This window comes from Episyrphus balteatus, chromosome 1, assembly GCF_945859705.1.
Source record: "Episyrphus balteatus chromosome 1, idEpiBalt1.1, whole genome shotgun sequence".
Classification (NCBI taxonomy): Eukaryota; Metazoa; Arthropoda; class Insecta; order Diptera; family Syrphidae; genus Episyrphus; species Episyrphus balteatus.
The window spans coordinates 46702173-46728578 of record NC_079134.1 but is presented as its reverse complement, the minus strand read 5'-3'; the positions used below and the strand labels follow the sequence as shown (position 1 = coordinate 46728578).

General features: G+C 29.4%; 1 protein-coding gene across 1 annotated transcript in view; it reads right to left on the bottom strand.

Annotated features, from left to right (window-relative positions):
* Positions 1 to 5829: 5829 nt before the first annotated feature.
* The window catches only part of LOC129907205 (vesicular glutamate transporter 1), a 51919-nt gene continuing 31342 nt past the window's right edge, over positions 5830 to 26406 (bottom strand). The window contains exons 3-9 of the mRNA XM_055983339.1: positions 16587 to 16902; positions 8990 to 9226; positions 8443 to 8636; positions 7918 to 8377; positions 7605 to 7790; positions 6447 to 6632; positions 5830 to 6306 (exon numbers count right to left, since the gene is read on the bottom strand). Of these exons, the coding sequence (XP_055839314.1) occupies positions 6148 to 6306; positions 6447 to 6632; positions 7605 to 7790; positions 7918 to 8377; positions 8443 to 8636; positions 8990 to 9226; positions 16587 to 16902 (1738 nt within the window). The 3' untranslated portion in view covers positions 5830 to 6147. The remainder of the gene's footprint in view (positions 6307 to 6446; positions 6633 to 7604; positions 7791 to 7917; positions 8378 to 8442; positions 8637 to 8989; positions 9227 to 16586; positions 16903 to 26406) is intronic.

Below are 26406 nucleotides of genomic sequence, written 5' to 3'. Positions count from 1 at the left end.
TTACAAAACTAAGCTTTTTCGGTTCATTTGCATTTCTAAACCGTTTTTTTCCGACGAAATGACTAGACTAAAAAATAAAAGAATAATTTATTATTACAGGTGTTCCTACATCGTTCTTGTTGATTCTCATCGATTAGTGTGACCTAATTCATAGCAGGTGAAATAAAACAATATTCTTGTATTTATCATTATCAATTTGAACGTATCATATTTTTATTCTGCTATATTAAATTCATGTCACATTATTATAATTTGTTTTATTTGTTTGTTTATGTTTCTGTATATAATTTGTATTTCCAGATGAAAACTTATTTTTTGTTTTATTTATTTTTTTTTTTTTGATTTAAAACGAACACGCCCGGTCAAACAAATAATTTTTTTTTCAGTGTTTTTGTATTTTTACTAGATATTATTGACCTAAACAAAGAAGCAAGAACAGAAAAAAATTAAATTAAAAAATATTTGTTTGTTTTTTTACATAATAACATAACCTTATAGGTTTTGAACAGTCACTATAAATTGTAATGAGTTTTTTTTTTGTTTTTTTTTTTTTTTAATTTATATATAAATGACTATATGAGATTACATATTTCTTAAATATTATTTATTATTATATTTTTATTTAATTTGTTTTTTTTTTTTAAGATTTGATTTTTTAACTAAGATGAGTTAATATTATTTAATACTTAAGGTTATATTAAATTTGAAATTTACACATAATTGTTGTTTTTTACTATTTTAATATCTTTTTTTTTTTGTGTTGTGCTCATATTTTCTTTTCTATTTTTTAACCCTGTTGGCTCTGGATTTATGTTTTTGTTGTATTTTTTTAAGTTTGTATTTGTTTTATTTTATGGAATATTTTATTTTTCATGGTAGTTTTGTATGTATGTATGCATAAAGCATAATAACTGTATTTGTTTTGATTATAACTGTAATCTTTAAAATACATATTTTGTATATATTTTAAAAAACATGATAACATAAAATGGTAAATAATATTTTCACTTTGAAAGAACAGTATACAATTATTGTATTTTACATTTTGAGTATTAAACCTTTATAAGTTGATATTTTGTTTTGAAAATGTATGAGTATTGTTATCTTTTTTCTATATGAATAAAAACAAAAAAAAACAAAACAGGGGAGTATAGTGTGATGGGGCTACATTTATATATATGTACATTGTAGAAAAAATTTTGTTAATAACTTTATATTTTTTAGTTTACACTTTAAAGTTATTTTTTATAATTTAGGAGGGGGTTAATAAGGGATATCTAGGTATATTTAATATTTTTTTTTATTAAAAAAAAACGTTTTTTTCAAAACAAACAATTTAAATTAAATTAAACTAGGGATAGCAGGACATTTTTTTCACTGAACTTTCTTTTGAAATTATTCTACAAGAAAAATGATAAAATTTTATAAATTAACTTGCTATGGGGATTAAATAATTTATTTTATCTGATATTTAATATTTTGTTTTTATAAAACAAAGAAAGCAATTATATATTTTTAATACAGTTGCATAAGCTAGAAAATAATTAATATTCAATATTTAGGTTTTATTTTAAATGCAGCTGCTGTAGACAGAATTTATTTTAAATTTAACTTTATAATTAGAAACACAAAGCATTTTTCTGAATAATATATATAATTTTGATATATTTTTCAATATAGAACATAATGTTGCTTGTTTATTTATTTACTTCTTTTAGATTTATTTTGGAAATTTAAATTTAAACTTAATGTTTAAGTTTAATTCTTTTACCCTAAAGTTATTCTCTTAAGCTTTTGATATAAAATTATATTTAACTGATAAATAATCAAAATAAAATATAGAAAATGAAAATATATATTTATTTATTTACAATATCTTTATATTTTTTTATTTATTTATTAATTTTCAATTTATATTAATTTGAATACCTAACACTTATAGAACTATTTTATTGTTTTGCAAATTATGCTAATATTGTCGCTCACAGCGTGGTTTTATTTATTATTTATATATGTATTTATAACAATTTTTATTGAATATATTTATTAATTTTTTATGTATTAATTTTTTCTACATAACTAAGAACCAAATAAACAATATACATAAATATTCTATACTATTTCTTAAAAATAAATATTTCTATTAATTATTTTATTTACATTTAAACAAAAGTAAGCATTTTCATAATTATATATTATCTATTAAGTTCAACATTAATATATTATTTATTTATTTTTTTTATTATTTTTTCTTAAATTAATTTTAATTCTATATTTTTATTGTCAACACAGCCTTGAGAGTGAGAACTCTCAACATTTTTTTTTATATATAAATAATTCTTATATTATGTATTTATATTTTTTTTACTAAATCAAATAAAACTCAAAAATATATTTTGGCTCTTATTTACAAATATTAGAAGATAGTAAAAAAGTAAATTGTATTTCAATCTAAGAAATGATTGATGAATAAAACAAAGAGAAGCAAAAAGAAAAGTTTTTTTTTATATTTTTTTTTTGTTAATATAATAAATATATACAAGCAATATTATGTTCTATGTCAAGAAAATATTATGTACATCTGTCAAAGACGTAAATATAGATTAAATAGAAAAAAAACAATACAATTTTATTAAATATCAGTTAATTAAGCTTAAATAAATATTAATTTAATGGGGACATATACATATTTAAGTAATTTAATTTTTTTTTAAGAGGAATATTTAAAAACTACGATAATTCTATTATTATTTATTATTATAAACACTTTAGAAATTTTTTTGTTGAATATTTCACATTTACACTGTATATTTTGTTTTGTTTTTTATAATTTGTGTTATACAAATTTTCAATTTCTCTACATTTATAGAATAAGAATTGACTCTTTTAGTTTAGAAATTGCGTACATTTTTGTATTTAAACATATTTTTGTTTGTTTTTTTTTTGTTTTTAATGAATATTTATTAAATATTTAATAAAATTAAATGAAGAATGCTTAAGCTATGCATAGTAATTGAATATACAATATTTTTATTGAGATTATATCACATGTATAATAAATTTGAAAAAAAAAAAAAAATGTGGAGTTAATTGAATTTAAATTATTTAAATTATTGCACAAAAGCCTGAAATAAAATGTAGTATATTTTCCTTTAAACATCAACCAAATAGAAAATAATATTCAAAGTTAAATTAAAAAAAAAAAACACGGTTGTACTTGTGATACACGTGATAAAATGAGATGACAAATTTAAAGAAGTATACATTTTATTATTAGATACATATTTATTTTAATATTAAAATCTAAGTTATTAAATATGAAGAATGAAGTGCGAATTTTAACAAATGCTGTTTTTTTTTTTTTTTATTTCTATAATTCACGTAATAGATACATAATATACAGCTCAATAACAGGGATAACAATTTTAAAACATTTTTCTTATTTTTTTTTTTTGTTATTAGTTTTAAAAATGAAATTTATTTAATGAAGAATGAATATTGTATTTATTTGAAATTTAATTTTATCTGGATGAGTAAATTTGTAATTGAAAAAAAAAAAAATAATTACAAAACAAAATTTAAATAAACAAAAAAAGACAAAATGTGAACACAAATTCCGAGTTTGAAATATTCAAGTATGAAACATTAAATTCTTTCCTTGGTTGGATGGTGGTAATAAGATGATTACATTGACTCATCTTTTTGTAAATATTATTTTATTTTCAATGCAAATATTTTTTAGTTGCAGTAAATATTTTTTTAATGTAAAAAGTTTATAGTTGCAACAAATATTTTTTTTTAATTTGTAGTAAAAAACAAATGCATTAAAAAAAATGATTTTTACAACCCTGGTATGATTAGGAAAAAGTGATATCCATATCATTGACATACTAAACAATACATGGACTGCTTGTCGTGTGAATATTAAATACAAAAGTTGAAAACAAAAAGTTCGAGACACAAGCGCCGATAAAGAAAAAGCAGCCAAAAATATAAGTATTGCCTGTATGTATAATTTGCGCTTATGTCAGTTCTGGTTTGGAGAAAAGCTTAACAAATATTTGTTGTTTTTGTTTTCAATGGAAAATGTCAAATGAAAATGTCTAGTGACTGCTGTTTCTACTTATGCAGTGCGAATCGTCGAACCATAAAAAACGCACGACTGTCAGTCCTTGTATATTAAGTCAATGATCAACATGGTTCGATATGCATAGATTTTTTGCAGATAAGTTAACCATGCACGGAAAAACTGCTACTCTTGAAAAATTTGTTTCCCACTTTATTTTTGTTTAATTTTTAAGCTGCGTCCACATTATTTTGATTTGTGATGATCAACAAAGTGGAGTAAATGTGGACGTGTAGCTCAATAGCGCTGCTCAACTTTTGTTGAACCGTACGCAACTCGATTGAAATCGGCGGTAAGAACAAAGAATGTTGCCGATGTTCCAGCTTTTTGACAGTGAAATGGCAGTTGAATTCAAAAATGACGTTTCACTGTATCACTGACATTCAACATGAAAAACAACACGTCACACTAAGTCTTAACTCAGAGTGTGGACAAGTAGCATGCTAGTGCTAGCCAACAATTTAAAACTCAGTGTTGACCGACATGTTTTCAGCTTAGGTTCAGATAACTATTTATGAGCTATCATTTCGAATGCCATTTAAAGAAGGTTGCGGTTGAGTATAGTAAATATCAATTTTTTTTTATTACTTGGGGTTACTTTGGGTTACTAAATGAAATTTATCTTTGTTTCCTAAGATATTTAAACTGTTTCCCACAAAAATTGAAGTTGATATCTAGGAATTTGCTATGAATTTAAATCAAGCTGGACGAGGTTTGGATGTATTCCAAATTCTATTTTGTGAATATCTAATACAAAATGGTGCATCGAGCACACCTTCAATTTAGAAAAATTCCTGAATCACCAAGTATTGCAAAATTCGGATATACATATTTACCATCTTATACAATGCTGTGCTTGACACTTTTGTCCGAAAACTTAGAGTATTCATTATTCTTTCTGCCGAAAATTATCTTTTTACACAAAAAGATACCAAATCGGAAACTAAAAAAAAAAATAAAATAAATTTGGACTTTAAACTCGTTTGTTTTCAAATATTATAAACTTAACTTTCATAATAAATTATAATAAAATAAATAATTAGTTATTTTCTTTAACAATAAATTATTTTACTTTACTATTTTTTTATTGGTTATAACTACTTATTTACAAATTTATTTTTATATATTTTTTTTATGACTAGATATATGAAAGGTTTATTTTAAATTTGTATAACATCTAAAATCAAACATAGATATACGACGAAAGTACATAAATAAATTTTGTATCTCGTTGAGTTTGTTAATAATAAAATACAACAAATACATATATATTAATATATTTATTATATAATTATATAAATCTTTGAAAAATAACATTTACATAAGAGCTTAGTTAAAATTATTATTACAATACATTTTTCTTTATGTTTTTATTTAGCAATCTAGATAGGTACCTTTATTTTATTTAAACTATACAATTATTATTAATTAGATTTTGTGTTTGTTTTTTTTTTTTTTTATAATGATTTATATTATATTTATTTTAGTTTTTTTTTTAACTGAATCTTAAAAATTATAGATTTTATAGACATTTTTCATTGTTTTTGAGTGTAATATTATTTTATTATTTTTAAAGAAAAAATATTTATAAATACTGTTTTTGTAGTAATAGTTATTTTTGTTTTGCTTTAATTTTCATTAGGTACTTTATTTAATCGATCGCTTTTACATCCGTATCGTTACACTGGTTTTTTAACTCAATATTTTTAGCTTTTAACTAAAATTTACTTATTAAAGTCGCTCTTTAAATTATAATAATAATTATTGTATATTATAAATAATAATAAATACTTATATAAAAAAATAATTTCTTTTTTTTTAAATAAAACTTTTTTCTTGTAATATAGAGAGAATAAATAAATAAAATATTTTTTTTATGAAAATTTAAACTAGCTAAATAATAATAATTATATAACTACGTATTGATATTTCGATGGTAGAGGTAATGTATGGGAAATGTTTTTTTATTTTGTTGTTTTGTTTGTTTTTCTTTTTTTATAGTTTGTAGTATCACATTAATTTTATTGAGTATAGTCATATCCACCAGGTGTATCCGGTTGCACAGGTTCTTCTGCTATTGTACTGGGCACAGCAAATGGATTATTGGGTACGTGCCCAGTCGCACCGTAATTTATTGCATTTGGCTGTTGCATTTGAGTGTGCTCATTGTCCTCGTCACCCTTTTTTTTGCATGAAGATTATTTAAATTAAAAAACAAAAAAATACACATTTTAAAAATCATTTTTAAGATTTATTTGTTTTTTTTTCAACAAAATAAAATATATTATGTTTTATCTTTTTGTTCGTTGGAAATACTCACGAAAGTAGTTTCCCGAACATATCCACCAGTTATCGCTCCTTGAGGTTCAGTCCAAACTTTTTGCTCCTCAACCACAGGCTCTGCCCATGGTTGTAATTCTCCTGAAGCGAAAAATCCATAAAATGAACATCCAATTAAATGTACGGTTGCCGCTATTGTGAAAACGGTTGTCCAACATCCTCGAGGCTAGAAATCAAAAGGATATTATCAATGCTAATTTTGAAGTAGATTTTTAAAAACAGGATAAACAGATATAAAATGAATGAATTTCGACAAGAGCAGAATGCATTTGCTTTTTCTAAATGACATTGGATTTTTTAAAAGTTTAAGCTTGAAGAAAATTAAGGCCAACTGTCACTTTAACTGAAGTTGAAACTGTAAGGGCAAGAGTTCTGATTGAAACAGGAAAATCGCAAAGTGAAGTAGCTAGACATCTGGGGGTCCGCCACACCAAAGATAAGAAAACTTAAAAGCGTTTTTTACTGCGACTGGGTTGGATCTGATCAGATTAGACGAAGAGAGGTCGAAAAAGATAAACAAGTGGAAAGGATGATCGATTTTTTAAAGTGACAACTCTAAGAAAACGGAGTAAACAAGCTTTGAGCCAAAATGCTTGATAAAAAGTGTAAAAAATATGGAAATATTTAGGCAAACAATCTGCCGAATTTTAATTGAAATGATTTTTAAATTGTGAAAAAAATGGCGAAACATTTTAAAAATTAGTGCTTTCATCTGAAAATTTTAATTCACTGACCACTCGTTTCATGTTTTCCGATCAAGTACCAATTTAAATTTTTAAAAACAGAGAATGTGCAAATACGAGAAAAAATACAAAATACGGGACACTTATAAGTTCCGAGTTTCTTTAATAAAAACTCTCCCAGCATTATTCAATTCATCAACTGAATTGCTTACATTTTGATTCTACAGTGCTGCAATTGCACTATGGTAAATATTGTCAAAAGCACCTTCTAGAATTGATAGCCATAAAGTCACTTCTTATATACCAAAAACATATGTGCCAAAGTTCATAAGTTTTATTATAAAAATCTTTTAAAACGGTCCTTCCTGAACAGTTCAGTAACATAAAGATATTCGTATTTGACTTTAAAAATTTTAAGAAGCCACTTGTAAACATACATAGTCTTTAATACTTACATCTTTTTTGATCAAGCCTTCAATTGCATAGGGGACGATTACTCCAGCTAGTGTTCCAATACCATTGGAAAGACCCATCAGAATACTGGCATATCGTGGAGCAATATCCAAATGATTAACGTTGTATCCTGAAATAGCAAATCCACTAAACGCAACACCACATGTTAACGCAAACATTGCACCCGTCTGAAATGAAAAGAGAGCGAAATTTATATTTTTGTTCCCAACACCACAACGCAACGCCACATGTTAGAGCAAACATTGCACCCGTCTGAAAAGAAAAGAAAGCGAAAGTTATATTCTTGTTACTTACCGAACTATCTGAATGTGCCACAAACAAAAAGAACAGTCCCTCCATTCCGAATCCACCACAGTTGAACAATTTTCTCACATTTGTCGTTGACATAATTCCATTTTTCCTCAAATAATCCGCAAGCATTCCACCAAAAGGTACAATAGTTGTCATAATCAAATGTGGCAAAGAGCCCACCAATCCAGCTTCTTCAATTTTAAAGTCGAATTTATGTTTCAAAAATGAACTCTGATACAACACGAGCAGATAAAAGTTCCACGATCGACAAAAGTTGGCAACAATGATTGCATAAACTGGCATCGATCGCATAATATCATGCCAAGGAGTTGTTTTCAGGGAAGGCATCGAAGGCTGGACAGAACTCTCGCCGAGTGACTTTTCAATGTATTTCAATTCGGGTATACTTATCGCAGGATGTTTTCGAGGATTCTCAAAACACAACCATAACCAGAATATGTACCTGAAGGAGTTTTCAAAAGAAAAAATGATGGAAAAATGTAAAGGATCGAAATGAATTCGAAATACCATGTTATTCCAAACATTCCATATGCATAAAACGGCGCCTGATAGCCCACAACATCCGCCAGGATACCAGACAGTGGCAGACCAAATACGACTCCCGCATAAGAGCCACTGAACGCTAAAGTTGCCAAACGTGAACGCTCCATTGGCGGAGCCCAGAATCTCCAGATTCCATGACAGGCAGGATATGTTACACCCTAAATCAAAAAAGGCAAAAGAGGAAAGCTTATGTGTTTTATAGGGATTATGTGTATATTCCATTGTGTTGATTTAAGATTTCAATTTTTTTTTTCCAATCGAAAAAAAGGATTTCTAAAGATTAAGCCATGTTTTTGTATCTCACCACAGGGGAATTCATTTTGAATCCTTTGTTCAAAAAAATATTATATACGCTCTTGTTCGCTTCAATGATTTTTTGATTCCTTACCGAAAGCGGAACCCATCTTACAGAAGATGAATCCTTTTTTTTTTTGTTTTGTATTTATATAATGCTTTTTGCCCAAGAAAGGATAAATAGAAGTGGGAGATAAAGTATTATATTTTTTCTTACCTCAAAGAGTCCTTGTAATACACGCACACATATCACAACTTTGCCACGCATCAATGTCATCGCAAACGGTACAAACAGATGTAATGTTGCCGAACTGGCGATAGCCAGTCCAAATATTTTATTTGCCGGAAATTTAGACGCAATGAAGCCACCAGGAATCTGTGTCACCAAATAACCCCAGAAAAATGATGAATCGACATGACTTTCAATAGCCACTGTCCAGTTAAGAAAGGCAGTCTGTAATAAGAAATAAGAATTGCGAAGGATTATTTAACAATCAGAAGAGGAGATTTTGATAAATGGATTCACTTTGAATGATTACAAAGACTTTTTATGGATATTTTGCTGAATAGGGGGATATTTTGGGAAATTTCCACTTGAATTGAGTTCTGATTTATGTTTGATGAAGATCTGGAGGAAATTGTTTAAATTATCTTAAAATTGTTGATAAAAATATACGGATTTTATAGAGGAAATGACAACAATATTTTAAGGTTCAGTTCTGAATGAATCTATTGTTAAAATGTCCTTAATAGTTACCTATATTGTGGGAAAAAAGAAAAATATAAAACGAATAAAATTATACCTACGGCTGCTCAGTCTATTCTATTACTTATATTTACTCAATGTAAAAGACTATTCATAAAAAGATAAAAAAACGTTGGATATCATGGTTGGATCTTTAACATTTTAATAAATCGGCCGTTAAAAATATCTTTAAGATCATGTATGTGGTATCATATGAATGAAAACGTTTGCCGCGGCTTACTCTGGAAGAAGTAAGGAAAGAAAGTGATCGCGTGGAGAATGTAATTAGAAATTTTCGAGAAACAGTAAACAGAAGTTGAGTACGTACAATGGGTTTCTCATTAAATTAAAGCATATGCTGTACTTCACAATGATCGATGGAAAAACCGCATAATTTGTAACTAATACTTCTTAAAGTAGTAATTGTACGGTTTGCGGTGCAAAGCCATCGAAAATAAACCAAATTTAAAAACTCGCGCTAAAATCATCAAACCTTAATTCACTCAAGTAAGGAATGACGACTTTACATGCAAGGATACGTTTTATGGAATGTATCCTGCATCTTTCATATAATCTACCCCAATGACTGGCAGTAAAAAAAGAAACCGCATATACAAAACTTATTTAGAGAAAAATAAGGTTTGCTTGTTGACAGTGTTAAACAAGGGAATGGAACAACAAACTCTGGCAACACATTAAGACGATTTTTTGAAAATCTTTCAATAACATCAGAAATAACAAAAATTTATGAAAACTTGACTAAGCGATTCACTACTAACTTAGAAGTTATATGCTGCAATCATAACATCGATGCAGACAAATTTCAAAAATATGCTCTTGAAACTGCAAAAATGGCTATGGAATAAAACGCTTGGTACTATTTACAAGCAAGCGTGCACAAAATTCGTTTGCACAAGAAAAAAAATAATTAGATTCTTGTGTACTTCCTATTGGCTCTTTATCGGAGGAAGCTTAAGAAAATCGTAAATTATTCCGTTGCAAATTTACTTTTGAATAAATATTTTTAAAAAAATTTGTATCATCTGTATTTCGTAATTATTATTTGAAAATTTTTCCTGATCGCTAAAACCCACCCAACCGACCCTTAACACATAGTTTTTCAGAACATGATCGAGTCCCTCCCTTGACATTCTATACCAGAGATGGCAGAAAATTCAAACTTGTCACTTGGCACACTGATCCAATATGAATTAATCCATTTTTATCACTTATCTATAAGTTTATAACACTCCAGAAAAGTACAACGGATTTTAAATATTTTTCTATGAAGTAGGTAACTGTTTTCTTTCCATTTATTTTGATTTTTTTTTGTGTCTTGTCTCTCGTCTCTCGTTTGTTTTTCTGCCAGCCGTTGATTTTATTTCGAACATTTGAATAAAGTAAGTAGTAGGCTTTGTTTTGTTTCGAGTTATACTGTTCCTTTTTCTCACGTGCGTCAGTGGTCAGTGTCAGATGTCATTGTCATCATTGTATAATGTATATGTATAATATATAATATACAGGGTGTCCCACAGTCACCGCCCCAAACGAAAACCATGGATTCCTGAGGTCATTTTAAGTCGAAAAACTTATGAGGTAATTTTCTCGTTTTCGTCCCATTTTCGAGCTACCACGGTTCTTATAATTTTTGCTCTCTTGTCCTTTAACTGGCCTAATCTTTGCCAAACTACGTTTGATTTGAAAGATTTTTTTTACAATTAATCAAGAATTTATTACAGTTTTAGTTTGTCTCAAAACTTTTTTTCCGCGGACAACCGTTTCTCCACAATTTTGCATCAAACACAATTTTCTTCGTTTTTTAAGTTGTTTTTTACACTTTCATATCATTTGAGTAAAAAAAACACGTTAATGAGTATTAATTTTGTGTGCTTTTTATTAAAGCCCAGTTTATTTTCATAAATAACATAAGTTTTATTTCATAAAAAAGGCTACTCAAAGTAATTAAAAAAAATAAACAAACTGAGTGAATTAAAAAAAAAATAATTTTTAAATACAAAATTAATTTAAATGAACTAAAAACTTTTTCTGAGCTATTGTGGTTAAGAAAAGAACAAATAGATAAAGCTCAGAAAAAGTTTTAATTCATTTAAATTAATTTTGTATTTAAAAATTATTTTTTTTTTTAATTCACTCAGTTTGTTTATTTTTTTTTAATTACTTTGAGTAGCCTTTTTTATGAAATAAAACTTATGTTATTTATGAAAATAAACTGGGCTTTAATAAAAAGCACAAAAAATTAATACTCATTAACGTGTTTTTTTTACTCAAATGATATGAAAGTGTAAAAAACAACTTAAAAAACGAAGAAAATTGTGTTTGATGCAAAATTGTGGAGAAACGGTTGTCCGCGGAAAAAAAAGTTTTGAGACAAACTAAAACTGTAATAAATTCTTGATTAATTGTAAAAAAAATCTTTCAAATCAAACGTAGTTTGGCAAAGATTAGGCCAGTTAAAGGACAAGAGAGCAAAAATTATAAGAACCGTGGTAACTCGAAAACTGGACGAAAACCAGAAAATTGCCTCATAAGTTTTTCGACTTAAAATGACCTCAGGAATCCATGGTTTTCGTTTGGGGCGGTGACTGTGGGACACCCTGTATACATATATATAATAGACTGATTCAAAAAAAATTTTTTTTTTTATTCAAAGCATTGTTGGAAATGACGAAAAAAAATACTGTAAAAGTTTCAGCCCTTAATGTAGGGTTTCCAGAACATCTCTTTTAAAGAGAACATGTTCTCTTTTTCAACTCTGATCTTTTTTACACTCTCTTTTTTCATAAAATTCTTTTTTTGTTCTCTATTTTTCAAAAGTCCTCTTTTAAGTATTTTTTTCATTTTCGTCCATAGTTTTTCAAGATTGTTACGATTATCTGCCTCCCACCTTAAAATTTGTTTCAACTCTGCCCACTCACAGTAAAGGTAAAGTGTTCATCGCATTTAAATTTAAAAGAGATGTTCTGTTTTTCATTTTCGATCTACATATTTTAAAATTTCAACTTAGAATATATTTATGCAAATATATACTAATTAGTACCCTCCTCGTTCCCTCTTTTTTCTTCCAAGTCCTCTTTTTTTAAAGGTTCGAGAGTAAAATGTTCTCTTTTTAGTAAGGTCCCAAATGGACACCCTACCTTAATGTTAACATTTCGTACCGCCGCATCGCAGATTTCTATTTCCCATACGATTTGTATGGGAAAGATTGTGTATTTGTGTTAAGAATTTTTTATCTTTTGAATGGTTCATCTAAAAGGCTTGATAAAATCATTTTCTTTTATAAAATTGTCCGCTCTACACATTCTAAATTCTAAACACAAATACACAATCTTAATTAATATATATACAATGATTGTCATCTCGTCGTATTTTGAGGACTGAGGAGTGTTGCAAACATAATTCAAAGGAGATTCTAAAGCCGGAATTCTTAGCCATTAATGCATGTATGTAACTAGGTATTGGAGGTAGAATAATTGAAAAGAGTTCGTATGGAGAAAAAATTTGAAAAGAAATTTATACAAGAGCTGCCAGAACAAAATATGCTACCAAATTAAGTGAATCGCAAAGGCAAGAAGCTTTTGACTTTTATTGTGTTGTTCCTTTCAAGAACAAAAGAAATTGAAAAGAAGATAGAAACAAGAAATTTTTTAATTTCCGAATGATTAATAAATCCATAAATAAATTAAAACAAAAATCATTAAAAAAAAATCAATCAATCAAAAAAGGACAAATAAATTAAAAAAGGTAAGTTTATTGTAAAGAATTGTTGCGGACGCCTGTTGCTGCTGTAAAAGAAAAGAAAAAAAAATTTGTATTTTAATTCTTTTCTTTTACAGCAACAACAGGCGTCTGCAACAGAATGTATTTGTTTACTTAATAATTTTAATAGTTTCCAGATTACAAAACAATACATATCTATAAATAAGGAAAAGAGGATATTCCGAGGTATGTTTTAAAAAATGCATAGGTATGTTTACATTTAAAAAGAAATTAATTTTCTAAATTAAAAAAAGAAAAAAAGCTCAAAAAATTAAAGAAGGTAAGTTTATTTATGTAAATGCATTTGTTAACTTTATTTTTTTAATAATTTCCAGATAATAAAATAAATAAAAAAATAAAATATTTGAAATTTACTTCATGATGGATTCATACGAATTCGAGAAAAAAAATATGCAAACAATCAAAAAAATTTGAAGATAATATAAAAAAAACTGCAAGGAAATGAAACAAAATCATAAACGTTTAAGAGCTTGTAGGGCCATTTATGAAGTATTAATGAATTTAATGACTTTTGGTAAAAATTAATTTAAATCAATACACTAATTCATTAATTTTATAAACTTTTATTTTAAGAACCGTCAAAAAAAGAAATAGAAATTTGTTCGAAGGAGCTGCTTGAAGCAACTATTGCTTCAAGCATTTTCTTAAGTGAAAAAGAGTTCGATATAGAAGAAGACAAACAAGAAAAAATAAACGAAGAAGAATAAAATGCACGACTGGGGTCGCACTTCTCTTGCAGTTTCAAACACTTTTATGTTAGTTTGCTTGTAGATTTTAAGAGCTGCCTCTATATAAATTTAAAGAAATTTTGTTGATGTTGGGGAAGAACCGATATTTAGGGCAAAATTTTGAAAAATTTGTATGAGAGGTACACTTTTTTGACTTTTTTGAGAAAAACTAAAAATGCAGTTTTATTGCAATTGCTTCAAATATTACGTCTGCAAAGTTTAATCAAAATCGTTAGAGCCGTTTTTGAGTTATTAGGTTTGCATTGAAAAATTTGTATGGGAGGTACACTTTCTAAGCGAGATATAAAAAAAAACAAAAAAAAAACAACTTTCAGAATTTCATAAAAATCATCTGTACCAAATTTAAAGAAAATCCGTGTACCCGTTTAGGCTGTGGAAATGTTTACAGATGGACGTACAGACGCACAGACGCACGGACGGAATTGCGAGACCCACTTTTTTGGAATTCTCCATCATCGTAATGTTGGTTTTGATTAAAACCTCAAATTTTTTTTCGACACGAAACCAATACTTGCCTGTAGAGCAAGTAAAAAAGTAAGGAAGAAAAGGAAGAAATTAAATAGAATAATTATTTTAAAAAATGTTAATTTTTAGCCATTAAATTGTATAAATATACCTACCTCTAACTAAATAATGATTTTATTTTCTATCTTCTATCTCCTTTCGATTTATCTATAGAAAATCGATATATCCAACTAATATTGCGATCAAATTTATAACTTATTGGGGGCGCTGTTACCACTACCAGATGCAGATCATCAGTTTTTACAAATTTATTGTATAGGAAATTCAAATGCGGAAGTCGATAAGCGTTATGCTCACAACCCAACAGTGAAGAGAACCATTGTCCAGGAATAACAAATGTTTATTCATTAGAACATCAATTTAGTAAACATGTTTAAAATAGCATTGGATCGGATAGTATTGTCATTCGAGCTGACAAAACACCTGCCAGTGAACATGAGGAGTTCATAACCCCGAACAGGTTTTTCACAAGTGGCAGCGGTGGTTTTTGTTGAAAACCTTTAAAAATTTGAAAACCCTTGAGAATGCGACGTCCGATGATTTAAAAGCTTTTGAACTTTTGTTGGAAGCTTGCCAAGAGTTCCCATCCCATTATTGCCGTTCTAAGAACAATAGAACTTACTTGTCCACCGAATATTTTAATGTTTCGAATCTTTACAGGATATTGAAAGATAACCAAGTAGACCAAGGTATGAATTTTATCTCCTAGAAAGTATTTTACCGAGTTTTCAAACCTATAACCAAACCATAATGTGAAGTGAGCGACATAACCGTTTCGAATGGTGCTTGTGGACGAATTCGGCTTTGGTCTAAAAGTTTAAAGCTATAGGCTTGACAGGACTTTACGTTAATATTTTATAAACGTTAAAATAAAAATATTGAACACAAAGAGACTATTTATTTCGAAAATAAAATTGAGCTCAAGCCTAAACAAATCTACCTCAGTACACAAAAAACAAAAATACGCAGAGAATGATTTCAAAATTTTAGAAATTGCGTAAAAGAGGCAACAAGTTTAAAATGTAGGTAAGTATTTCATATAAAATAAGGCCGTTACAGCTGCTATGAAAATAGTGCGTTTTCGTTAAAGAACTTCTTTTAAAATGAGTACAACCATTGATACAAAATGAGGACTCCTTTTTTTTAAGTATTCCATGAAAACCTCAAGTCCAAAGTATTGTTTATAAAAACAATACTTGCAAACATAAAGCATATACACGTGTATGATAAAGTTTTGCAAAAAAAAGCCCCATTCCACGTAAAACATTTTTATTATATGTCCCAGAATCCCCTTCAACCATCCGCAACAATGCATTACAGTACTCAGTTTAATGCATTCCCATCCCGCTTCAACAACCACTAACGAAACCTAGTAAATCTATCCTATATCAACTCCTTGACGACGATGAATGGATACATTTTCCAGAGCAAAAAAAAAAACAATATTGTTCCTATTTTTTGAGAAATATGTAAGTTTATACGCCCGTCGTCGTCGTCGCCACATGCTTTTCAATTCATTTATTCAAACGACTCGTTTGAAAAAGTCGGTTGTTTCAGCTTTTAGCACCCTAAACAAATTCATTGTAAAACATTTCAATGGTTTGTTGTGGGTTGATGGAATGGGAATTTATTTTGTATTCGCACAGGACGATAAAAGGGCGGGCTTGAAAGAAACCCTGAGGAGAACACATTTTACAGTGATGACTTCGAGTGAGTTGGAGTAGAGTGCCGGAATTAAAGGTTTTTCCATTCATGGAGGGCTTTACGCTCCCTCAGGGTATTTATTAACGAGCGTGACACAACTCGAAACAAATATGATCTCTAATTTTATTTTATGATACCAAAAAGTTGTCTATAGATTTGTTTTCAAATAATTTTATATTAGAGGAGTTGGTTATGAGCATTTCAAATTTAATTGACAGACACATTTTATTAATTTGATCAGATCAATGCCGTGACGGACGTTTAATTAACAGAATTAAGCTTTCAAAACTTACCCCGTTGTGTTCTAGTTTCAATTTCGCCGCTGACATATTACAACGCATGCCAAAGGATATCATAAATCCAAAGCATGCCATCATTGCTATGGTAAATCGAGCTGGTAGACATGGACATTCTGCTTTGCAATATTTGTCAATTTTTCGCAATGGCGGTCGTTCGATTTCTTCAAAGGAAGCCGGTGATTCGGGATAATCACCACCGTCAAAGGATTTTCCTGGTAGACCATCTGGTCCACCCCCGCCGCCTTCGCCGCCATCCATTTGTTCATAGCCATGTTTTGAGATTTCGAAGTTTTCAAACTGAGGCTTCATCCTGAAAAGAAAACATAAAAATATTTGTTCGTTCAAACGAAAAGTTTGGAAAAGTTAAATCTAGTAACTAGTTTGAGAATGCGTTATTTGTTAATTTTATTTGCAATTTCAATGAAATAAAACTAAGATTTCAAGCTGCCTGAAGCCAGACTTTTGCATTCGTTATTAGAACGCATTAAGTTATAAAAACTTCGAAAGAAAGCCAGGCAGGAGGAGAAATTTGTATGACCCAGTCGAAGAAGCATATTAATTCCTTCTCAAGAAGATGTAAAAGATTATCCAAAGCACAGTGCACTTATAGAAGGTAATTTATTGCGCATCTTCTCACACATACAAACAAAAAAGATCAAAAGTGAGGAACTGTAAAATTCCATGTGTGTAATAGGTAATAATAACTACTGCTAGAATAAAAAAATTGTAATCAAGAGAGTTGACCAATACACAAAGGAACAGGAAGTATCAAGAACGGTGGGGCTTCGAAAGCAGAGGGCGTTGGACTGCGAGACTTATTAGAGACGTGGGCGAATGGAGTATCCGGAAGTGAAATACTATTACAACTTACTATATACAATGGTCGGAAAAAGTATTTTAACAAAATAAACATTTTTCTAACTGATGAGAATAATCTGTAACGGTTAAATATAAAATAAGGAAATTGACCGTTATTTATTAAGTATATTATGGTGAATCTCATGATAGTCAATGTCAGTCATATAGTTGGTATTATGCTTTGAGGCTGCATTTTTTGTATAAAAAGAATTAATTTTTGAGGGAAAAAAATATTTTGACAAACGTTCTTTTTCAACGTTGGTAAGGTAAAGTAATGCATTTTACGTGTTTCAAGCACGTATAAAACTGACAGACTTGTTATGGCCCCGATTTGTAAAAAATTGGGCAAAACGGCGGAACTTAACATTGAAATTAGTGCATCTTCTGTTGCAAGTCATAATTTCGGCGTGCCTGTTAAAAAAATCTGTGGAGAACTGAATTTGTCACGGGAAACTAAAAATTACCAAATATGAAAACATAAAAATATAATTATACAATTATACCATTCAAAATTTACCATAAATGGACAAAAAATGAAAAAAATGCACAAAAAAAAAATAAACGCATTTTGAAGAATTCACTTTAAATCGGGGATTGACTCCAAAAAGTCTGAATTTGGAAATGCCATTCTTTCATCAGAAACTTTGTTAGCAAAAGTACCCTTTGCATTGAGCTCAAAGAAGACAAATTTACCACGTAAAATGCATTACTTTACCTTACCAACGTTGAAAAAGAACGTTTGTCAAAATATTTTTTTCCCTCAAAAATTAATTCTTTTTATACAAAAAATGCAGCCTCAAAGCATAATACCAACTATATGGCTGACATTGACCATCATGAGATTCACCATAATATACTTAATAAATAACCGTCAATTTCCTTATTTTATGTTTAACCGTTACAGATTATTCTCATCAGTTAGATTAGATTTGAGAGACGAAAAAAAAAGAGTACATTTGAAAAAAGAAGAGTACCTACCATTTATTGCAAGTCTTGAAAATGTATTTTTTGGAGCTTCTTGCAGTATATAACAATATTTTTGTTATTATTTTTAAAATAAACGTTCAAATTCAAAATTCATATAAATTAGGAGCTCATTTTTGATGAATTTCAATGAAGCCCTATTCCTCTCATCTCACTTATTTATATTCATGACCCAAAATAGTCTCTCAGTGAATGCTGAAGTTGCAAGTTACCAATATAATTCAAACATAAATAACTTTTTACAAGAAAAAAATCTAATGTTTTGAGGTCTTAAGCTAGAACTACATCGAAACACAAAAGCAAAAAAAGGATAAAAAGTAAGCAAAAGTACAAAATAACAAAAACAAATTTATTTGTGTTTTTTTCACTTTGTGTTTCTATGTAGTTCAGGCTTTAAACAAAACAAAGTAAAAAAGAAAACAAAATTTTAATTAAAAAAAAATTAAACTAACATTTCTGAAAAAGTTAAAAAATCCTTTTTAAACATTTTTCTTTAATTAATATTTAAAAGCTTTTTTTGTAAAAAATCAAGGTAGGTATTAATATTCTATAATTTTTTGTATTTCGATAAATTATATTGATAATAGCAAAAGTTACACCAGTTCAAACATTGCAAGATCAAGAAAAATAGCATCAGTTGCGATTCATTTTTTTCTATAAAAAAAAACAAAGTTTAAGTTTTTGAAAAAAGCTTACTCCTTCCTTTGATTCAATTTCATTCCAAAATAGAATTAATTAAGCCTTAAGTAAAAAATGAGTATTTTGACGTACTCTATCAAAGTTATAGATTATAGAGTACAGTACTCTTTTTTAGAGTACGATTGGCAACCCTAAGCGCAACATACTTTCTTCGCCTGCAGCAGATGGGGGCCCATGATAAATTTCAAATTAATATTGCTCTAGGAAAAATAGAGATATCGAAATGATTTAAACGGATTTTAAAAGAAGAAGTTCAGGTCTTTGAGAAACCGTCGCAAATTTTATTTTAACAAATTATCACGCAAAAGGACATAACCTCATAAACTGTTAAAAAAGATCATTTTTGATTTTCTAAAATTTTTCTGACTTCGGATTCGAGTTCAGCATACACGAAAAACCATTAGAAAAGTGTACTCTGACATCTATAAAAAAAAATTTTTGATTAGTGAAATCGAATAGGGCAGACAAAATGAACGGACTAAGATTTGAATATCTGAAGATTTAAAAATGATATCAATTTTATTGAAACGCAGTTAAAAAGAATTATATTTCTTCTAAAAATATAGCCATTATTTAAGTTTTTACTGTTGTTATTAACAGAGTTATAAACCCCAACATGAGTGAGAGTACGTAAAAGTACACTTTTTTCATAACTAATTAAGCCCGCAAAAGCGAATAGCTAGATAAAATATTTTTAAAAAAACTTTTTTTACTATTTAGACCCCAAGGAACATTTCTGCATAAAAAAATTTTGAGTGCAAGAAACTTCGAGTAGTGTTGCGTTCAAACTACCCGTGCTAAGAAAAGTTTCCGCTAGATGACGTGAGTCATAATAACAGGGCCTCCTTTCTAACCAATACAACCAACGCTTCCTAGGGGGAGATATTCGAGACACTTTTGGAGGTTTAACCGGTATGCCACTATAAGGTTGAAATCCCTACAAGCTCGGATTGATGCTTTTGGCTAAGTATGTGTGAAAAGTCGGACCATTTTATATAAGAATGCGTGAAAACAGTGTGGTTACACTGTGTTACACATTAATTAAAAAATACAAAAGAAATTACAACAACACGAAATAAGCAAACTGATTTTGGATCGTAAAACGTACGAAAGTTTCCGATCTATCTCTGACAGAGTTTCCTTTCAAGAATCGGGCATATGTACAATTCTAGAGATTTCATTCTGCAGGCATGCTTTCTTCCCAGAAGTCAGTTTGGTTATAACTTATATGACGAAATATAAAAATATTCTGATTCGCACAAAAACCAGGTATTTCAATATTAAAAGGACATAGCTGTGTCGTATTTCATTTTCATTGTGATTGGTGACACCGCTTTTAAGATTTTGAAAGCACTGATGACAAGAATTCATAACATTCAGTTAGACAATGAATATGAACTCAATCCGTCGTCGCTTAGTAAAAATTACTTCAGCTTTTGGGTTTGTAAAATTTCTCTAAAAAAAATTAGCTTTTAAAATATACTCTATAAAAATGTTTTTCTACTGGATTAGAATTTTTTTGTACATTTTGAAATTAATAAGATAAATAATCGCTATCGTTCAAAATAAACGTAAAATGGTTTACCGGGTACCGTACACTATCCATTTTTAAAATAACAATATATTTTGTTGAAGTCACATTTAACCACTAAATCACTGTAGCAAACCTAAATTTCGGTGCCGGCGACAGTTAACACGTTGAGGTGACATTCAACAACCAACCCACCAAACAGTTGATCGTGAATCGTGATCCAACCTCCAAAACTGAAATTCTATTACTTCATTCCTTCTCAACATGTAGAAAATACTCTTTGAACATTCCAACAGAATGTAGAAATTTCAAAGGTTTCGTAACATGAATTATTGACTGGCGAAATATCAGAGTAATCCAAAATACGAACACTACTAACTCAACTCAGTTTTCATCTATTTTTAATGTAGACATTCATCAACTCCTCAAAGATATTGATATTAAATTCCTATGTCTTAGTCGAGTATCCTAATCAAACAATATTAAGAATGATTACCATACAACCCCCAAAACTTGCGTATCTGTGCTAAAAAGGATAAAGGAGTGCAAATGTTTCTTCGAAAACTCGCGTTAATTAGTTTTACACTGTTGAAACGATACTTGAAACATGTCGTGTAAACGACAATTTTCTCTCACCCTCTTCATATTACCAGAGGGTACCCTTGAAGTCGCGTGCAGCTGCTCAAGCATCACCATCACCACCGCACAATCTTTCTATTCTCTGTTGTCATCTGATTTTGGTTTGGAATGAATGCAGAGCATTACAATTTAATTGTCTCCATAAAAGACTTTTCTTTTGCAGCTTTTCTAAGATGGTTCGTTAAAATTAACATTCTTTATCAATTTCTTTTGGAAATGGCGTCATGATGGCGAGAAGCATAGGAAATAAACTTATAAGATAAATGATGGCATTTTATATTGAAAAATTATGATTTTATTCCATTTTGTGTCATAAAATATACTCGCAATAGACTTATTAGCGAAAGAAAAAAAACTGTCGTCATCTTGTAAGGGTGGTGTAATAATACAAGCTCATAAATCAAGGTTGTTAGTTGGAACGAAAATAGGTAAATCCAATGATATTGGATATGAGAGGAATTTTCACAATGAATGTGTAGATTTCTCCCAATCAACTTAGTAGATTCTGCCTCCTGATGCATTAAAATGAAATTATACACGTCGCCATAATAACGATGCATCTAGAAGATAAGTTTACGTTCTTAAGTTTTCTATATCCGATTATTAAGTCAAATCAAGCGTCTTTAAAATGGAAGGCTCGAATTTCCTTTCTTGCAGCTGGAATTCGTATATCTTCTTTTCTAGAGTTCTAAGTTTATGTGCTTTTAGAACCTCATATTAAGGTCATTCAGTTTCAGTTTTCAAAAATAGTTTTGTACTAATACATGTTTTTTAAGCTCTTTGCCTTTCAAGTCAGAAGTTTGAATCTATTGGCTAGAGCAAAGCAGATACTAGTAAGCACTCATTAACTCTCTTCTCATAGGTAAATTGGTCCTTCTATTTTCCGAGCGACACGCCGGGCGTTCAGTGTGACCATTTATTTGCTTTAAACAACTTATATACCTACACCTCTTAAGGAAAATTAATGGTAGGTATTCGTACCAGTATTTCCGGTATTCGTGCACATAAGCCTGTTGCTTTGCTTTCTTCCCTCTGACGCACAAGAAACATCAATCTTGATCAGATCGGCCGGTTTTCGAATGAGGGAGTGATTGGTTTAAATTGTCATTAATTGTCAGCGACATTTTGAAACCTTAAACCAAAAGTTTTCTTGGAATGGTGTTCTTAAATATCGCCAAAACAATGCACGGTTGCTAATCGAGAACGGCATAACTTTAAGCACTACGTTCAGTGATAAGTTGACCCAGCGATATCAATTGCTGTTTCGGCGATGACGGACACTCTGGAGTAAGTAAGTAAGTCACTAGTTATACCATAAAGTTTGTATAGCATAGCTCTGTTTATAAAGCTATTGTCTGCTGTTTCAACTAGCACCAGGAACCGTATAATATGGTAGCTCTTGACCTTTATTGCCAGTTGGCAAAAAGCAGAGTTATTGCCAACTGTTTCAAGTGACCCTAGAGGGTCTGAGTTACTGACATAAGCTCCATTAAATTGTTCATCGCATTGACTCAATTTTCTGCTCCTATTTCCAGAACCATTAATACAATCCTAGTTTAATTTTGTTTAAGAAATACCTACACCATTCTGTTGATTTAAAAAATTGCTGACTTGCAGCGTTACGTAAACAGAAAGACATTCGAAAAGCGGAAATTGTAAAGTGTTAAGTTTGAATGAAAAAAAAGAGGTTGTCTGTAAAGCCGGTTTACGGACGATGATTTTACGTGATAACGTCGTCAGAAAACAGGTTGTGTGCTTTTGTTTAAAATGAGTCAATTGAAGCGTTTACTTTTTTCAAACAATCATCATTTACAAGAAAAAGCTAAAAAAAAAAAACATTTTTAAATTTTTAAAATGCGCAAAACGTATAAAAATAATTTATTGAAAACAATCATTTTCATCAAAAAATTAATTAATTAACATTAATTCCATTTTTTCCCTAACAACCTGCTATACCATCTGAAAGCCTATTGTCTTAGCTCAAAATATATGTATATGTATATCGATCAGGTCTATGAGACATCTACAAAAAGCACAGTACACATAAAAAGGTAATATCTTCCGAACTCACAGTACACATAATAAGGTAATATATTCCGAACGTTGTCAAAATTTGTTTGTCAAAAATGGGCACCAATCTGTCAGGTCGGCCTTTAATTTTTATATTTCAATCGCAGTAAACAGGAAATTGGTTTCTGTTTTAATTTATAAAATGTCATTTAAAAATATTATAAATTGAAAAATAACAAATTTTCTTCTGTTTCATCGCGGGAAATGGTAAATAATTGTTTAAAAATTAGCGGTGTGCGTGGTTTATCGGTTTTTGTACGTTTTTCGTCGGTATTTTAAACAATTAAGAATTCGGTAGCTGACATTGGTTGCCAAAGTGTCATGTTTTGACAATCTGGCGACCAATGTCAGTTCGGAATATATTACCTTTTTATGTGTACTGTGTTTTTAAACATTTTTCTTTAATTAATATTTAAAACCTTTTTTTGTAAAAAATCAAGGTAGGTATTAATATTCTATAATTTTTTGTATTTCGATTGCAAGATCAAGAAAAATAGCATCAGTTGCGATTCATTTTTTTCTATAAAAAAAAAAAACAAAGTTTAAGTTTTTGAAAAAAGCTTACTCCTTCCTTTGATTCAATTTCATTCCAAAAAAGAATTAATTAAGCCTTAAGTAAAAAATGAGTATTTTGACGTACTCTATCAAAGTTATAGATTATAGAGTACAGTACTCTTTTTTAGAGTACGATTGGCAACCCTAAGCGCAACATACTTTCTTCGCCTGCCGCAGATGGGGAACCGATGATAAATTTCAAATTAATATTGCTTTAGGAAAAAAAGAGATATCGAAATGATTTAAACGGATTTTAAAAGAAGAAGTTTAGTTCTTTGAGAAACCGTCACAAATTTTATTTTAACAAATTACCACGCAAAAGGACATAACCTAATAAACTGTTAAAAAAGATCATTTTTGATTTTCTAAAATTTTTCTGACTTCGGATTCGAGTTCAGCATACGAAAAACCATTAGAAAAGTGTACTCTGACTTCTATAAAAAAAACTTTTTGATTAGTGAAATCGAATAGGGCAGACAAAATGAACGGACTAAGATTTGATTATATATTATATTTCTTCTAAAAATATAGCCATATTATATTTCTTCTAAAAATATAGCCATTATTTAAGATTTTACTGTTGTTATTAACAGAGTTATTAACCCCAACATGAGTGAGAGTACGTAAAATTACGCTTTTTTCATAACTAATTAAGCCCGCAGAAGCGAATAGCTAGATAAAATATTTTGAAAAAAACTTTTTTTTACTATTTAGATCCCAACGAACATTTCTGCATGAAAAAATTTTGAGTGCAAGAAACTTCGAGTAGTGTCGCGTTCAAACGACCCGTGCTAGGAAGAAAAGTTTCCGCTAGATGACGTGAGTCATAATAACAGGGCCCCCTTTTTAACCAATACAACCAACGCTCCCTAGGGCGGAGATATTCGAGACACTTTTGGAGGTTTAACCGGTATGCCACTATAAGGTTGAAATCCCTACAAGCTCGGATTGATGCTTTTGGCTAAGTATGTGTTAAAAGTCGGACCTTTTTGGCTAAGAATGCGTGAAAACAGTGTGGTTACACTGTGTGTGTTTTTCACATTAATTAAAAAATACAAAAGAAATTACAACAACACCAAATAAGCAAACTGATTTTGGAGCGTAAAACGTACGAAAGTTTCCGATCCATCTCTCCCAGAGTCTCCTTTCAAGAATCGGGCATATGTACAATGCTAGATATTTCATTCTGCAGGCATGCTTTCTTCCGAGAAGTCAGTTTGGTTATAACTTATAACAAATTCAAAAATATTCTAATTCGCACAAAAACCAGGTATTTCAATATTAAAAGGACATAGCTGTGTCATATTTCATTTTCATTGTGATTGGTGACACCGCTTTTAAGATTTTGAAAGATAGCAATGATGACAAGAATTCATAACATTCAGTTAGACGAAATATGAACTCAATCCGTCGTCGCTTAGTAAAAAATACTTCAGTTTTTGGGTTTGTAAAATTTCTCTAAGAAAAATTAGCTTTTAAAATATAATCTCTAAAAATGTTTTTCAACTGGATTAGAATTTTTTCTGCACATTTTGAAATTAATAAGATAAAAAATCGCTAATTTCGTTCAAAATAAACGTAAAATGGTTTTATATGACCTATGTTAACTGTCATCCGGATCGGCACCGAAATAAAATTTGGCACGTCGCGACGCGTCGTCGCGGGTACCGTACATTATCCATTTTTAACAATATATTTTGTTGAAGTCACACTTGACCACTAAATCACTGTAGCAAACCTAAATTTCGGTGCCGGTGACAGTTAACACGTTGAGGTGACATTCAACAACCAACCCACCAAACAGTTGATCGTGAATCGTGATCCAACCTCCAAAACTGAAATTCTATTACTTCATTCCTTCTCAACATGTAGAAAATACTCTCTGAACATTCCAACAGAATGTAGAAATTTCAAAGGTTTCGTAACATGAATTATTGACTGGCGAAATATCAGATTACTCCAAAATACGAACACTACTAACTCAACTCAGTTTTCATCTATTTTTAATGTAGACATTCATCAACTCCTCAAAGATATTGATATTAAATTCCTATGTCTTAGAGCCAATTTTTCAATCTTTTAATAAACAGTCAGTTAACTGTTCGACGAATAAAGTTATTAGGCTCATAAACAATCAGATAAAAACATTGAATTTTTCAATCAAGAATTATTTATTCTACAGAATAACAAAAAAAAATTGGCAAATTCAAAAATATTTAAAATTAAACGTCATTTTTATTCATGATTGTTTTTGTTTTCTTGTGTTCCACCGTATTTTTTTCAAAATTCTTTCAAAACAGCTTTGACAACTGACACAATATTTTTGTTCAGATTATTCCTTAGAATAATTTTTATTCGTCTCTGAAAGAAGCAGATAGTTTTATTCTTAGGAATAAGCTATATCTGCCTGTTGAAAAATTGATTTTTTCTCTGTCCTTAGGAATAAGTACTACCTGACTGTTTAACTGACTATTGAAA